Source organism: Ictidomys tridecemlineatus, chromosome 7 (genome assembly GCF_052094955.1).
Source record: "Ictidomys tridecemlineatus isolate mIctTri1 chromosome 7, mIctTri1.hap1, whole genome shotgun sequence".
Lineage (NCBI taxonomy): Eukaryota > Metazoa > Chordata > Mammalia > Rodentia > Sciuridae > Ictidomys > Ictidomys tridecemlineatus.
Genome location: NC_135483.1, coordinates 28,967,932 through 28,983,676, shown reverse-complemented (window position 1 = coordinate 28,983,676; position 15,745 = coordinate 28,967,932). Strand labels below are relative to the sequence as shown.

The 15,745-nt window shown below is 30.3% G+C and overlaps 1 protein-coding gene across 1 annotated transcript in view; it reads left to right on the top strand.

The window, feature by feature from the left end:
* Emc2 (ER membrane protein complex subunit 2) overlaps nucleotides 1-14,184 on the top strand; it is a 44,177-nt gene extending 29,993 nt beyond the window's left edge. Inside the window, exons 8-11 of the mRNA XM_005316247.4 lie at nucleotides 2,302-2,383; nucleotides 3,352-3,462; nucleotides 5,460-5,564; nucleotides 13,779-14,184. Coding sequence (XP_005316304.2) covers nucleotides 2,302-2,383; nucleotides 3,352-3,462; nucleotides 5,460-5,564; nucleotides 13,779-13,865 — 385 coding nt within the window. The 3' untranslated portion in view covers nucleotides 13,866-14,184. The remainder of the gene's footprint in view (nucleotides 1-2,301; nucleotides 2,384-3,351; nucleotides 3,463-5,459; nucleotides 5,565-13,778) is intronic.
* Nucleotides 14,185-15,745: the final 1,561 nt, after the last annotated feature.

Here is a 15,745-nt window from a genome sequence, read left to right as displayed (position 1 = left end):
TCTTCTAAATCCGAAGTATATTGCATTGTTTGTTTCCTCCTTTTTGAGAGAATAGAATCAAATTCTCATGCATGTACATGAATAGTTTACTTTGTTCTCATACTTGTAGAAGCTGAAACAGGAAATAAAATAACATGAAGACATTTGTCTCTTGCCTTTGCTCAAATCTATGTGTGTGTCTGTGTGTGTGTGGGCGCGCGCGCACGTACATGCACATACATACAATATGAAATAAAGGATCAAGTAGTTATTTCAATAATTTTAATAAAGGTGGGAGCTAAAATAAAAGCAGTAGCTGTTATTTAATGAAATGTGTACTATATTCCAGGAACCATTCTTTAGTTCTCTGCTGTACTCTGGCTGTCAAAGTCTCTGTTTTCAGTTAGGAAAACAGAGATGTATCTATGCTTGTATGTACACATATATAAACATACTCAGTTATATATTATGTACACATATATAAACATACTTATGATTATGGTATAGTATGTATTTAAATAATAAACTGAATTTTTAGTGTACATTGAAAAAAATTAACATTAGTTTTATTCTGTTTCTAAAGCAAGGGACAGTCATTTAAATTTTTTTGTATTGCTTGAAGGTTTTGTGATTAAAAGTAATAAAGGAAATCTTTTTTTTTTTAATTTTTCAAGTTTAAAACCTATACAGAAAATTTAGAAAACCCAGTATAGCTTAAGGACCAAGATAAAAGTTACTTGAAATTCTATCATTCTAAGTTAATTACAGTCTTCCTTTCCTATTTTATCTTGCTTTATATTCTATCAGAACCAGACACATAGTCCTCAACACATTTAAGTCCCTAAGAAATTTATTCCTAGCCTTAATATGAATTTTTGGCATCATCTTAGTTAAAGAATATATATATAACAAAACTGTTTTTGATAAATTGGATGTTTAAGGTAGAGACAACTTTCCTTTTTTCTTTTAGAATGGTAGATACTAAATAGTCATAATATTGTTCTGACATTTATTAAATCATTCGTTCAAGTCATTTGTTTAGTCACTAAATGCCTTGGTGTTTCAAGAATTAATGCTTCAAGAATTAATGCTGTCAATTCATAAATCTAAAGTGCTTTAGTTCTTTGGTAGTGTGCAGGGTGCAATTAGTTTGTTAGGCCCTTTGGGTTTGACTCTGGTACCCACTTTTTATGTCACCATTGACAACTTCATCAGTATTATTACCACAGATTTTCATTGTGGGTCTAGGCAATACATATTAGGATTGCAAGCTGTCTGGAGGAACACAGCCTGGTATTCAGTTTACATCTCTGCTGCCCCAGTGTTCTTAGCTATACAGTGATGATAATCTGCTTTCAGAATTTTTGTAGGATAGAATATTCATAATACTGTTAGTGTGCAACACATAATGAGTATTTTATAAGTTAAACATTTGTGAAGCTAGAGTATCTGTATTTCAAAAAGTAAATATATCAGGCATTAATGCAAAGGTAGGTACCTATGCATATTGGTAACGAATGCTAAAAATAGCTGTAGGTAGTTTTTTTTCTTTTGGATAGTGTCATCACCTGAGAATAAATTTAAAATACTTGTATTTCTTAGTATTTCCTTTTAAATAATAAGAATAGTTGCATGGTTTTAAACATAAAATATATTAAAGTGAAAAATAATGATGACATGGTTTAAAGCTGTTTTCCAAAGCCATTTCTGGCAATTTTCAGCAAGATTTTCATTTTACTACCACATGATTTGAACTAGTAGAGGGCATATCAAAACTAACAATCTATTATTCATAGGTTTAAAAGATATAATTTAAATATAATTTAATATTTGACAGTAAACTTAAGTAATGAGAATCTTTGTAATAGAATATGTTGGCAAATATATGTCTGTGAAGAATTTTTAATGATTAGGGAGTATTTGATAAAGTGTGTAGTACCTCTTTATGCTAGCTATTTGAACATTTTGTTAACGATCTGTGGACTTCCAAAAATTATTTTATGTGTAGATCCAAGGTCTTAAAGTCTTTGTTATTAATAATGTTTAAATATCATGATAGTGGCCTAATTTTTAAAAAAGTAGTATCTATAAATTGTTCATAGACTGCTTTAGGATTTAGACATATATTTGTTTCATTACATTAAAATTTTTATATTGGTATTTATGGATTTAGGATAAGTACTTTATTAATAAAGCCATTTAGATTGTTTTGGAAATAACGTGTTTTGACATAACTAAAATTGTTTTGAAATTATTTAAAGGCATACCTAAGATAAAATTTGTGATTTTTCAAAAGTAATTTCTCCTCTTGATATTCTTCAGCTATGCAAAAGCAGCCTTTTGTTTAGAGGAGCTTATGATGACTAATCCACACAACCATTTATACTGTCAGCAGTATGCTGAAGTAAGTGTTTTTAGAAACAAATTTCTGTGATTTTATTTTTCTTGCTCTTGTGTATTGTTATGGTACTAAGAATATTTTTTTCATTGAGGTGAATATGTAAATATTTAAACCATCTGATGAATATTGAGTGAGGGAATAAGAAATTCTGAATTTTTACTATTGCAGTGGAAATGCTGGACTTTCAACTAAAACGGTGAATTCTTTGTGTTTTATATAGTATATTAAACTATTTTCTTTCCTAATATAAATTTATGTCACAATTGTCACCATTTAATTGCTGTGAAATTTACAGTGATTATGGTTTTTAAATTCATGTTTTTTGGAAATTCATATTAAGGCCAATATTTTGGGATGAAGGAAGTATTTAATCTGTCTGTGGTTTAAAAATGGTGTATAGGGGTTAGGGTTGTGGTTCAGTGGTAGAGCAGTTGCCTAGCATGTGAGGCACTGGGCTCGATTCTCAGCATCGCATAAAAATAAATGAAGGTATTGTGTCTATCTACAACTAAAAAAGAAAAGTGGAAGAAAAGAATATCAGTATAATTTTATGCTATCAGGTTAGAGGACTTCATTATTAAGGAATGCAAAAGGATCATTATTTTCTTAATTATTAGAGTACAAATGTAAAAGGGCAACACAATATCCAGGTCTAGATTTGTAATGGTAGTAACAGAAAATATATGTGTAGCACTTGTAAGGCAATACAAGCAGAAATTTTTCTGAGCTTTTTTATTGTGCTAGTAGTTTTAGAAACTACTCAGTGATCTTAATGTTCATAGAATAGAATAGCTTTTTAGGAGAAGTTATGTTAGATTAGATTTAACAACCGTAAGGTGAATTCTTTTAACATCTTGCATTTGTTTACATAATATCTGTTTCAATTACTTAATGCTTATGGTATGATGAAGCATGCTATATTTTAAAGTAGTAAAATAAACAAGTTTCAGCACATTGCAATTTTTTAACAGGTTAAATATACCCAGGGTGGACTTGAAAACCTCGAACTTTCAAGAAAGTATTTTGCACAGGCATTGAAACTGAACAACAGAAATATGAGGGCTTTATTTGGGCTTTACATGGTGAGTTGAGGTGCATGCTTAATGTTATTTTGCAAAATCTCTCTTTAAACTCCATTTAACAATCCTCTTTATCCGTTTTTTTTTGTATTAATAACAGTAGGTTGTAAGGCAGTTTTATATTTGAATGTTAAGATATCCTAGCTATTTGACATTTCTGTATAAAATATCTTTTATATCAGAATTGATATCTACTCTTACACAATTAAATAGTAATATATAACAAAGTATATTATATATATTTTAATTGTTTTGATATTCTTGGGTTTGTGCCCAACATTATTTTATTTGTTACCTAAGTTTACTTGTGTGAGATGTTTTTAAACTATGCTAATAAAAAACATTAGAAAATAGAATCTCTAATATGTCAAATTAATTATTTTTATGGCATAGAAAAAAGTTTAGAAATTGTTGGGAGTATGTAGTTATCTACGCTTTATGCCAAATGAAGAGCTTAGAAAAGCCATTTAATAAGAGCTATGGGAAATAAAAGAATTTGCTGAGCTTCATATATAAAATGAACACCTCTGCAATCAAAGAGACTAAGAAAATAAACTTTAATAGGTCAGTTCTTTGAAATTTTGTTTTATTTTACTCTTTCTATGAGTTTTCTAATGAGTATCTTCTTGTTATAGCTCAGTAAGAAAAAAGACTTGATTTAAAAAGTGATGGGAAGAAATATAAATAATTTTTAGAAAGAAATGACAAAATGTGGCTAGAATATTGTTCAAAGGAATTTTAAGAAAATTCCAAATTTCAAGTGCTTAGAGATATAGTTAACAGTAATATATGTTACTAAATAAATTAAATACTTACTTTGAAAATTGTGTGACAATACATCATTATTAATAATACATTTACATTGAAATTTATGCACCAGGCATTGTGTTTGCATTTTTTTGTTTTGTTTTAAATCCTTAAATCTTCATTTGAAGTATTTGAATAAATATTTCTGTCATTTCACAGATGGTAAAACTGATATACAGGCTTAATTAATTTACCCAAATATGTACACAGAGCCCCCAAGTGTTTAAGCTGGGATTTCAGTTCAGGCATTTTAATCCAGTCTTTTAACCACTGCATTTACAAAAATTCATATCCAACAAGTGATGAGACACAGAAGTTTTGTTATTAACATACAGATACATCATTGACAGTGGAGGTTAACCTATAATATCCACTTAGGTATAAAAGAAAGGCTTAACCTTTTTATGAATCACTGGGTGACAGATCCTTTTAAGAATAAGATATATTTAAGAATAAAACAGAATTTATACCTTACTCTTCCCCAGAATCACAACATACATTTAAAAATTCAGATATGATTTGAGGGATTTATAGATTCTTCATGGGTCCAGATTAAGAATTTCTTACTTAAATACGTTTTTAAAAAGGAGAAGGTATAACAAATTGTAGTTATTAATGAATTCTGTAGAACAAAACTTAAAAGCTCTTTAGTGAAAAGAGAAATAGGTTAGTTAAAAGAATGTTCTTTCAGAGGTCTTCTATTAAAGTTGTTTTTGTCAAGTCAGATCATTCCTATTGGACTGAAATTTTTTCACTTGTTAGTATAGTATAAATTATTTTTGAGATTTCTATTAATACTCAGTGCTTCTGACATTGGAAAGCTGATTCTATTCAGTAACAAGAATATGCATTACTAAAATTCTAATGAGAAAGTACTTTTTGGTTTACAAAAGTATGTTTCCATGGCTTCTTTATTTAAGTGATAGGGGCTTTTACCTTTCAGATTTGTGGTAGATATACAATTAAATAACTTCAGGTATTATTTAAAATAACCGTTTGTCTCATTATTTTGGATTATGCTGTATTTTAAAATGTTTTCATTTTTAAACACTAATTTCATTCAACTTTATTTTTTAAAGCTTTTGATAGTTTTAAAATTTTTCTGTTATCAATTCACTGCAACTGTTACCCTTACATGTTATTGATTGACTAGAATAAAAGAAATTTTGCTTTTGATGTTTCTTTTTTTTTAGTCTGCAAGTCATATCGCTTCTAATCCAAAAGCAAGTGCAAAAATGAAAAAGGACAACATGAAATATGCTAGTTGGGCAGCTAGCCAAATAAACAGAGCTTATCAGGTTAGTATTAATAATTTTGTTTTTATGTAGATGAGTTAATGTATTTCTTAGTGATTTTTGTCTCTTCAAACTTTGGTAAATATGAAGTAATTTTAAAACTTCATGTAACATAAATAGCATGATCCATTTCAAAAGCATATTTGGTATGTGAATGTATTATTAATCAGAGGTATCCCAAGAAATAAAGAAGGAAGGGAAAACCTAAAACTAAATGAACCAAACTATTAAAGTTTCTGCAGTCTGCTTACACTTTAAATCTTATATTAAAACTTCTACATTCATTTCTTAGTTCTCTGAAGCTTATCTCTAAGAGATTTTTCAGGAAATATTTTTCAAGGAAAATTTGCTCATGGGAAAAAATATTTTTTCACATCTTCCATTGTTTATAACTAGCAGCCTTTATATTTAAAGGATAGTTTGACTGTTTATGTATTCTTGGCTTACATTTACTTTAATTATGTATCTTAATCATGTAGTTTCATTGTTATTTAGGATAAAATTTTGCTGTCAAGAAGCCTAATGCCATCCTGAGTTTCTCTCAGAAGTGATTTAGACTTTTATCTGGTACTCAAAAGAATTTGCTCTTTTTCTTTAAAATCTAACAATCTCACTATGATATGTATTGTTGGCTATTCTTGTATAAGTTTTCCTAAGTACACAACACAGTTGTTTAATATATAGATTCAGTAATTTTCTTTGGGAAAAGATACTTTTAGAATTATAGTTATAGATTTTTTTTCCACTTGCTTTAGCTTTTTTTTTTTTTTTTTCAGGGCTCCAATTATAAGTATATTGGATTTCCTTTCCTTACCTCCTATTCATTTTCTCTCAGATTTTTTTCTATCATTTTTTTTATTTTATTCTTTTTCTCTTCATAATAATTTTTATACAATTTTTTTTTCTTGTTTTTCACTTATAATAAGACAGTTTTACTGGGCTGTTAGGAGGAAACATGGAATGTGGGGAGCGAAAGATAGGATAGGGTAGCTTTCCCAACTTGACTATTCTATGGCTTCCTCCTTTTTGTTACAGACAACTTGATTAAGACCTCTCTGTATATCCAGTGCTTGTCAGAACTAACATAGAATATTTACTTCATGGTAGTTCTCTGTTCTACCCTAAAAAAATTCTAACAATCTTGGATTCTGAAATATTATTCTCAACTTTAAATGTTATATAGTGCTGTGCCAGTTTTTTTTTTTAATATTTTATTTTTTAGTTTTCAGCGGACACAACATCTTTGTTTTTATGTGGTGCTGAGGTTCAAACCCAGGCCACACGGGCCGCACGCTCATGCCCGGCGAGCGTGCTACTGCTTGAGCTCATCCCCAGCCCTGTTTTGTTTTTTTAATAGGTGCCTCTGGGCATAACTCCCTTCTTATGTTCCTTATCTGAACAGTCTTCCTCTTAGTATATGTTTTTTGCTTCAGTTTTTTCTCCTAGTATGAGGTTTTTAAATTTGGCTTCAGTTATTCCTCCTGGTATTAGGTTTTGTGCTTCTGTAAGAGAGTGTTGGCTGACTGTTCGAGAGATTTTGAGGCCTTAGATGTAAACTTACTTAATTTCTCATTTGCATAGTTTATTACACTTGCTCTTGATTTGGAGCTTGTGAAGATTTTCCAAGTTTTGTAGACCATTTATAATTCATCAACTTAGGTTTCCTTGTTGAAGGGATTAATGCTTGCTCATGATTTTATTTTTGGTTTCTTAAAAAGAGTAAGTGGGTTGTTCTGTTACTTTGTGTTGCTCCTGTTGCAGACTTGTTGATCTTTTATAGGTCTTTCTGCTACTGGTGACAAAATCACATTCTAGGGTTTTAGAAAGAAGATATAATGTGGGCTTTGTTTTCTTCTGTGTTGGTTTTGTTTTTGGTGCTGTTTGATTCTTTATTTTCATATTCCTGGTTGGAGAAGATAGGAGAGATTTAATTTAAAAGTTTAGTGTCATCTTAATCATGGCATTTAAAATCACCCTTGTGTAGTTATATGTTGCAGAGATTGTTAGTGTTTTTTAGTGTATTGTAAGTCAAAATATTTATAGTTACCAGCTAGATTGTTCTGCTTAAAAACACAGTTTGAGATATCTCAGATCTGTAATAGATAGGGTTACACAATAAGTAGGCCTGCTGTGTATGTTTGTGTGAGTGATTGATTTAAAAATAATGCTTGTATAATACAAAACTAATAGTATGCGCACTTCATCATTGCTTTAATTTATCTTTGAGAAACAGCTAACTACTAGGTTCTTTTTTTGACATAACTATGTTTTTTAAATCCATTTCTATTAAATGGTAACATAGAAAAAAGAACACAAGTCATAAATATGCATCTAGGCACATAAATATAAACATCACCTCCTGATAGGTCCTTGCAATATCTACTTTTCAAGAATACTGACTTATAACTTTATAATTTATGGCATCATACAGTTGTATTCATTTTCTCCTGATCTCACTCACTATTAGGTTTATGAGATTTACCCTTGTATATGACTATAGTTTATTCATTTTTATTATATTGTAGTATATTGAATGACTATATTACAATATATCTACTCAGTTGTTGACAGGCAGTTGGATTATTTTCTGTTTGGGACTATTCTGAATAGCACTGCACTGAATTTTTTGTTTGGTCAACATTAACATACATTTCTGATGCATATACACTTTTCAGTGGAAATTTTGGGTCATAGAGTATGTGTATTTTGAACTGTAGTAGATGTAGACAGTTTTACAAGTTAGTTGATTTACTCCTATAAGTAACTTAAAGAATTCTCATCACTTATATCTTCACTAACACTTGGTTCTGTTAGTCTTTGTAATTATATCTGTTCTGGTATGTGTATGGTGGTATTTCGTTTATTTTATTTTGCATCTTCCAGTGAGAATTCTGTCGTGTTTATTGGCCATTTGGATATTCTCTTTTATAAAGTCTTATCTTTTTCTTATTGGTTTGTATGACTTTTTCTTTTTTTCTTTTTTTTTTTTTGGTTTTCTGATTATGAGCCCTTTTCTGGTTATGTATGTAGCAAATACCTCTCTTTTCTTACTCTCCTTCTCAAATGAGTTTGACAAATAGAAGTTCTAAAGTTAAATGTAATCAAATTTATCAGTGATATCCTTCATGGATATATCATGGTTTGTACTTTTTATTTTTTGTTAATAAATTTTTTGCTACTCAATGGTCAAAAGAGTCTTGTGTGTCTTCAGGAATTCTAGATTTTTACTTTCATATGTAAATCCATAGTTTACTTGGAAAAGATTTTTATTTATGATGTGACATAGCAGCCATTTCATCCCATGTGGATATCCATTGTTTTCTGTCCTTCTCTGTATTCTACTATGAATCCCATTCCATGGAACTAGTTCCGTGTATTAAAGAAGACACAGATGGTGGATCTGTATTGTCTGGGTTCAAAATTTAGCTCTGATATTTATTAACTATGCAACATTGGATAAATTGCATAATATCTCTGGACCTGGATTTTCTTTTAAAAGTATTCTGAGAAGTAGAATAAAGGAAAGGGAGCAGGGGGAAGGAAATGGGAAGTAATGGGGGTTGAATTGGATCAGTGATATACTATGCTTGTATAATTATGTCAAAATAAACCCACATATTATATATAACTACAATGCACTAATTTAAAAAATGAAAGTATTCTGAGGAGTTAAGCTTTATTATATTATGAATTACATTGGAATTACATCACCAGATTACATTATGAATCATTTCAAATTCACGTTCTTATGCCTATTCCGATCATTGCAATTAAAATAATAGTTAAAAATAACAAACATTTATAGAGGCTGTATTATGAATTACATATTTTTCCTATTTTACAGGGCTTTTTATTTTTGTTTTACATTGCTGAGGATTGAACTCAGGTTCTCCTGCTTGCTAAGCAAGCATTCTAACACTGAGCTCTATCCCCAGCCCACCTGTTTTACAAATGAGGAAATTAAAGCACAGAAAGATTAAATAATGCTCCCAAAGTGACACACCTGGTTAATGACAGTTGTTTTCAAATGCAGAAAGGCAAACTCCAGAGTTGATATTCTTAAGGGTAATAATATACTGCCTCTATAAGATGGGTCAGGTATAAATGTATATGAAGATGTTAATGTAGTTTCTAATTCTTTCCTCAGTTCTATTTTCTTGTGAACAATTGACATTCTACCTGTGCTTATTTCTCTCTTCATTTAGGATATACAGCTCTCAATAGTATAAAATTACGATAATTACTATAACTCAAGAACTCTTTTCAGTGATGGAAAAAGCCCAGTTGATCAAGTCTCTAGCCAAGTATACCCTTCCTGCTTTATGAGATGCATTGTTTATAGAACCAAATCCTGTTTTTAGTTCCATGTTCCCGCCCTCCTTCTCTCCTTGCACACTCTCAATATGTTGTGAGATCCATTTTCTTTTCATAAAGTCGTATAAATTCTGAGTGTTCTTTGGAAAAACTATGAAAGCACTACTGGTACTCCTCAGGCATTGAGTATTATACCATAAACTCCATAGTTACTCAGAGATATCTTAGACTTCTTACTGAAGGTGTGATTTGTCTTTTCTTCATTCTATAGGAAAGACAAGGGATAGAAATTTTCTTGTCAATTTCTCAATTCATTTTGAGTATCACCGTAGGAAGATAACACACCTCTCAGTTGGTCCTGTCAGGTTTCTGTATAGCAATGTGTAATACTCCTGAATTAGGAATAACCTCTCATACAAAATTTATTTTTATTTCAACACCAGAAAAGGAACAGGTTTTAAAATATTTTGGTGTTTTTGAAGCTTTCATATTCTATACTTTCTCTAGGAAGTTTCTCTGTATTCTTTCTGTAAACCAAATTCTTAAATATTTGTATCCATTAACTTTTGCATACTTAGTGATTTAAAATACCTTATTTGCTTATGATTCTGTAGGTAGGCAGTTTGGTGTGAGATCTGCTGAGTAATTGTGGTAGTTTTGGCTGAATTCATTCATATTTCTGCTGGTATGCCATAGTTGGTTAACTCACTTAAATAGCTGACAGTTGACTCCATCAGCTGGAGATACTAGATCTTTTCTGTCATTTGGCAGGCTAACTTGGGCTTATTCACATGATAGTTTCAGGAGCTAATAGGCAAACTGCAATATGCACAGGCTTAAAAAGCCTCTAATTGTATCATATTTTGCTAGTATTTCATTGGACAAAACAACTCACTTGGTTAACCCAGATTCAAGGGACACAAGTTCTATAAATCTTTAAGTCACATCCTTTTGTTTTAGTTTATTTTGCCTTTTTATCCACTTTGTTACAATAGAATTATGTACACTGCACATATTTAAAGTGTATTGTGAAGATACATAGCATTTTCATCACCCCCAAAAGTTTCCATCTGTCACTTTGTAGTCAGTCCTCCCCACCCACACATAGCAGGCAAGCAGTCATTTGATATTTATCACCCCAAATTAATTTTGCCTGCATGTTTCTGAGATTCATCCATCTGCCATTCTATTCTATTTATCCTATTACTTTGTTGGCCCATACTATTTTCCACAAATTGTGTGAGCTAATTTTTGTTCAGTGTGTCCCAGTTGTTAAAATGGACAAATCATTGATTTCTGGTTTTGATATGCAAGATTATTTGGTTGTTTTATTGTTCTTTTGATGAGTTTTCTTATAGATCCAAAAAAGAAGTATGAAAGAAGAGTTTACTTAATTACATATAACTGTATGAAAAGAAAAACACAAAATTTGTGAATAATGTGGAAAAGTACATCCTCCAGAGATTGACATTTTTGTGATTAGGTAAATTCTGGGATCTGTTCGAGAACTTTGTGACTCTCATCTAGGCATGTAAATTAGAATTAAGTATAAAATAAATATTCCTTATAGTAATGTTTTTCTAGATATTTATGAATGAAACAAAAATGAATTTTTGAAGATGGTTTTTCTTCATCTCCACTGAATAATGAAATAATATAGCTAACTGCTTGCTTTTCAGTTAAATAATTGGTTTAGCATGTTCAATAGAAGCAAACACATTTGATTAATGCTCATGAAAAACTTTAACGTGAACCTGCTAACAATTCTCCAGATAAATGCTCTTTGGTATACTGTTAAATTCACCTATGCTATTGAGCCGTATGTTATCTGTGATTACAGGGGTGATTCTGTTATTATCCTTGGGAAACAGAAAATTAAATCATGATTTGATGAAAAAAAATGTAATTCCAGCATAATCAGTTAAATTGCTATGTAATTCTGGGATAGCAGAATAATTACATGTCAGGCAAAATTTGAAATGATAGATTTATATTCCCAATTTTGTTTTTGTTTGTTCTGACACAATTTAGGTTGGTTTATTGTAAATTGCAGTTTTGTCAGTAGTGTTTGACACCATCTTAGATGATGTTTTAAAATTAGCTAATTAAAAAAATCACACTTCCTATTATATTTGTTAGGTACAAATCAAGAAAAATACTACAGCTTAACATTCATATTAGAACATTAGCTTTCTACAGTTTTTAAATTTTTACTTTGCTGCTTTAAAACTTAAATTAAGAGTCAATGTTACCACATGGTAACCTATTTTTGTACTCCTCCCCCAACCCATCAAAGCTTCTCTTCTCCGAATTAGACCTTTAAGTATCTGATTAGGACCATTCCTGTTTACATTGGGTAGGCAGTGGTAAAAGAAAAGGCTTTCTGTTCTTTGTAGATCCTTGTGAAGGTGAATTTATCAACTGGGATAATATAAGTAATAACCATGCCTCACATCCTTTATTTGCCAAGGGAAATGAAGAAAAAAAATGTTTTAAATGTGGTGTTACTGTTGCCATATTTTATAATTATAACTTGTATTTTAACATTTCAGTTCTTAGTGATACTTTAATTCAGGGAAAAATAAAATTGATCTTGGTTTTTATGAGCTTTTCTCTTTCCATGACATTTCCCTTAAAAAAAACAAACAACTTTTTATTTACTCTATTAAATAAAGATTCAACTACAGAAGCTAATGTTTTAGGAACTAGGGGAGTTGTAATGTTATGGTGTAGCCAGAAGGGTCAGAGACAGGTTACCAATTTGTGAAGCCTATGCCTCTATAATGTTACCTGTACTAGATTATTTAATCTTTCTGAACAGGTCATGAGAAGTTTGCTTAGTTAATTACGAAAGAGAAGAAACACATCATAAATCAAGTACTAAGTACTTAAGATAGCATTGCTATTTGAAGGCAGGATCAGTCGCTTTAAAATATGTTATCTAGATGTTAGATGTTACTAATACCACATTTTAATTAATACTTTGACCACGGGAAAACAGATAATATAATTAAGCTTTCCTCTATCCTCATAACACTTATTTATCAGTTAAATCTGTTGTGTTAAATCAGACTGATAAATGATGGAGATTGTCAGTCCAGTTAGAAAACTCATTTTGAAATCAGCATGGGGTATTCAACAGTGTTCAACCCCACAGATTATGTGTACTATATTGAATTTAAGATGCCATGAGTTTACTTTTATATATAGAGAGATAGTATTTGATGTATTATTTTTGATTTTCATTATAAAATCCAACCCCAGTTTAGTTTTATAAAGTAAATTACAATTTCATAAACTAGAAAATGGATATTTAAAAATATGTTGCATCATTTTAATATGTTGTGTGGAGTGTTGACAGGCTTTGTGCTACAAAAACATATCATTAGTCAACTGATAAATCTGTAAACTTAAAATATGACCAACTTTGACTTTTTTGATTACTTGCAACTTGAAAATATTTAATAAAAAGTACTTTAATTTACTTTATATCTTTGTTTGAAACTGTAAGAATCTGTTTAGAGGTGAGATAAGTGGAAATTATTATTGTGTGCCTTAATAAATATGTTACATTTCTAAAATTTATGCTTGTTATTTTATGCATGTTTGGGGTCTGAATATGAGATAGTTTTAAAATCAAATCTATGATGTTATCATACTACTTAAAACCAACCAAGTATGGAGTGAAACCTTTGTACACTTCAACTGAGGATGAAACCTTAATAAAAAGGTTCTTAAACCTTAACTTTTGTTCTTAGGAAGATGTTTGATTCCATGCTAGTGAGAAAATAGTTAATGTTAAGTTTCATTAGCAATATGAAGGTGATGTTGTGATTTTTTTTTTTTTTAACCTGCAATTGAAATTGAGCCTAATAGAGCTTTCTTTTGTTGTTGTTTAATTAGTTTGCAGGCCGAAGTAAGAAGGAAACCAAATACTCTCTAAAGGCAGTTGAAGACATGCTGGAAACATTGCAGATCACCCAGTCTTAAGGTTTCAAAAACTCTTTGACATTAGATTTCACAACTGCACAGTTGAAATTATTGACCTGTGACTTATTTAACTAAATGCCCAGTGCTATTTATATTCTAATTTTCTGTGAAGAGGCAGTTGTAAAGAATGTGTTTATATAAGCCTAAAAATGCCTTTTACTACTAAGCAGGGAGATGGGGGAAATCCATGGAAGAAAGATATAAGACCTATTGATTGTACATCGGTCTTTTCATATCACATATATAACTGCTTTTAATCCACAATCTGATGTAGAAATAAACCTTGTTAAATAAACCATGATGATTTGTTAAACTTGCATATGAAGATCCTAGCTTCTTTTTTGTTGTAATCATATTATTGTCTAGCTCAATTTCTAGTTAACTCCTCACTGATGATTGGAAATACACAGCATACCTAACTTACTTGTTTATAGTATGAGGTTGGATTTTGCTTTGCATTCCTTTGGGCTGTTTAAATTACTTTGCTATGTTCTGAAATCTTGCTTTTAAAGTATGTCATTCTCCAAAGTTCTGCAATATCTGTGAAATTTTTGTTTTGAGGTAGATATTTCTACTTATAAAATGCCTTAAGGTTAGTCTGTGCTGTAACACTTCAATTTAGCCTTTTCACAAATTATATTTATTGAAATATAACTGTAAATTACATAAAGATATATTTAAGTACATAGAGAATAGGGATTAAAGAGGTTGCAGTGGTTGAGTTCCCTTCGGTTTTGGCAAGTGATAAAATTTAAACTATCTTTAGAAATAGAATTATTACAATTCTCATATTCTATTAACTTCCTCGTTATAATTACATTTTCTTATTTTCATGAAAAACAATCTTTATCCTGTCTTCAACAGTATTTTACATGTTTCAATGGAAAAGAAAGGACTTTGAAAGTTAAACATTTTATTTAGACACAAATCAGTTTTTAAAACAGGTAGTTGCTCTTAAGGACAAATATTTATTGTTAGTATTAGTTTGTAATTTATATATGTATATTTAAATTAAACTTATTTTTGCTAACAATATACAAGGCTTCCAAACTTGTCATTGCTGGATTTGGGCAAGTAGGGACTGTGGAGAATTTTAATAACCTGTAAGTCTTTAGGAAGAAAACTATTGCCAATATCCACTTCTTTTAACTTTTGAATGATTCTTACTATTAGTAAATCACTCTTTATATTTAGTCTAATATTCCATGTTACAATCTTTTTCATCTTATTCTGTAGTGAGTAATAAGCAGCTGATTAAATATCTTCTGTGAAATAATTTCTCCCGTATGCAGATAATTCTTCCCTACTGATCTTTGTTTTCACAGAGATGTACTCTTTGTGTACATGAAACTGGTAAATGTATTTTCACCATGATCAACAATTTCAAATTTACATTTGCTATAAAGAAACTAGTGCCTGCTCATTGTCCTGCTACCTTTTCTCCTTCTGACCACCCATCATCACTAGATTACTATTTACTTTACCAATTGTTATTTGTGTAATAGTTAATTTCTTGCCTTCTATAGCTGTCAGTCTTAGCTTCACTTCATTTTTACTCATAAAAAATAAAGTTATTTTTTAGATAACTTCTTGCCAAGAGTTTTTACTTATTAAGTACTTTGTCAGTGGTAATATTTATAAACTTCAACCTAAATGTACTGATAATCCCATCGTGGCAGACAATTCTCAACATATTCCTATTACTTCTATTTCTTTTCATTGACAGTACCATTTTGCCTGGATAGTGCTGAAGATCCTTCTCCTCAAAGAGATTAGAATATCCCATAGGATATATCTTAATTGATTTAAAAGAGAAGTGGTAGTTTTCTTGTGGTGAGTGATTAGACCAAGGCAGAACTTTTTGCAGTAAAGGAAATTGT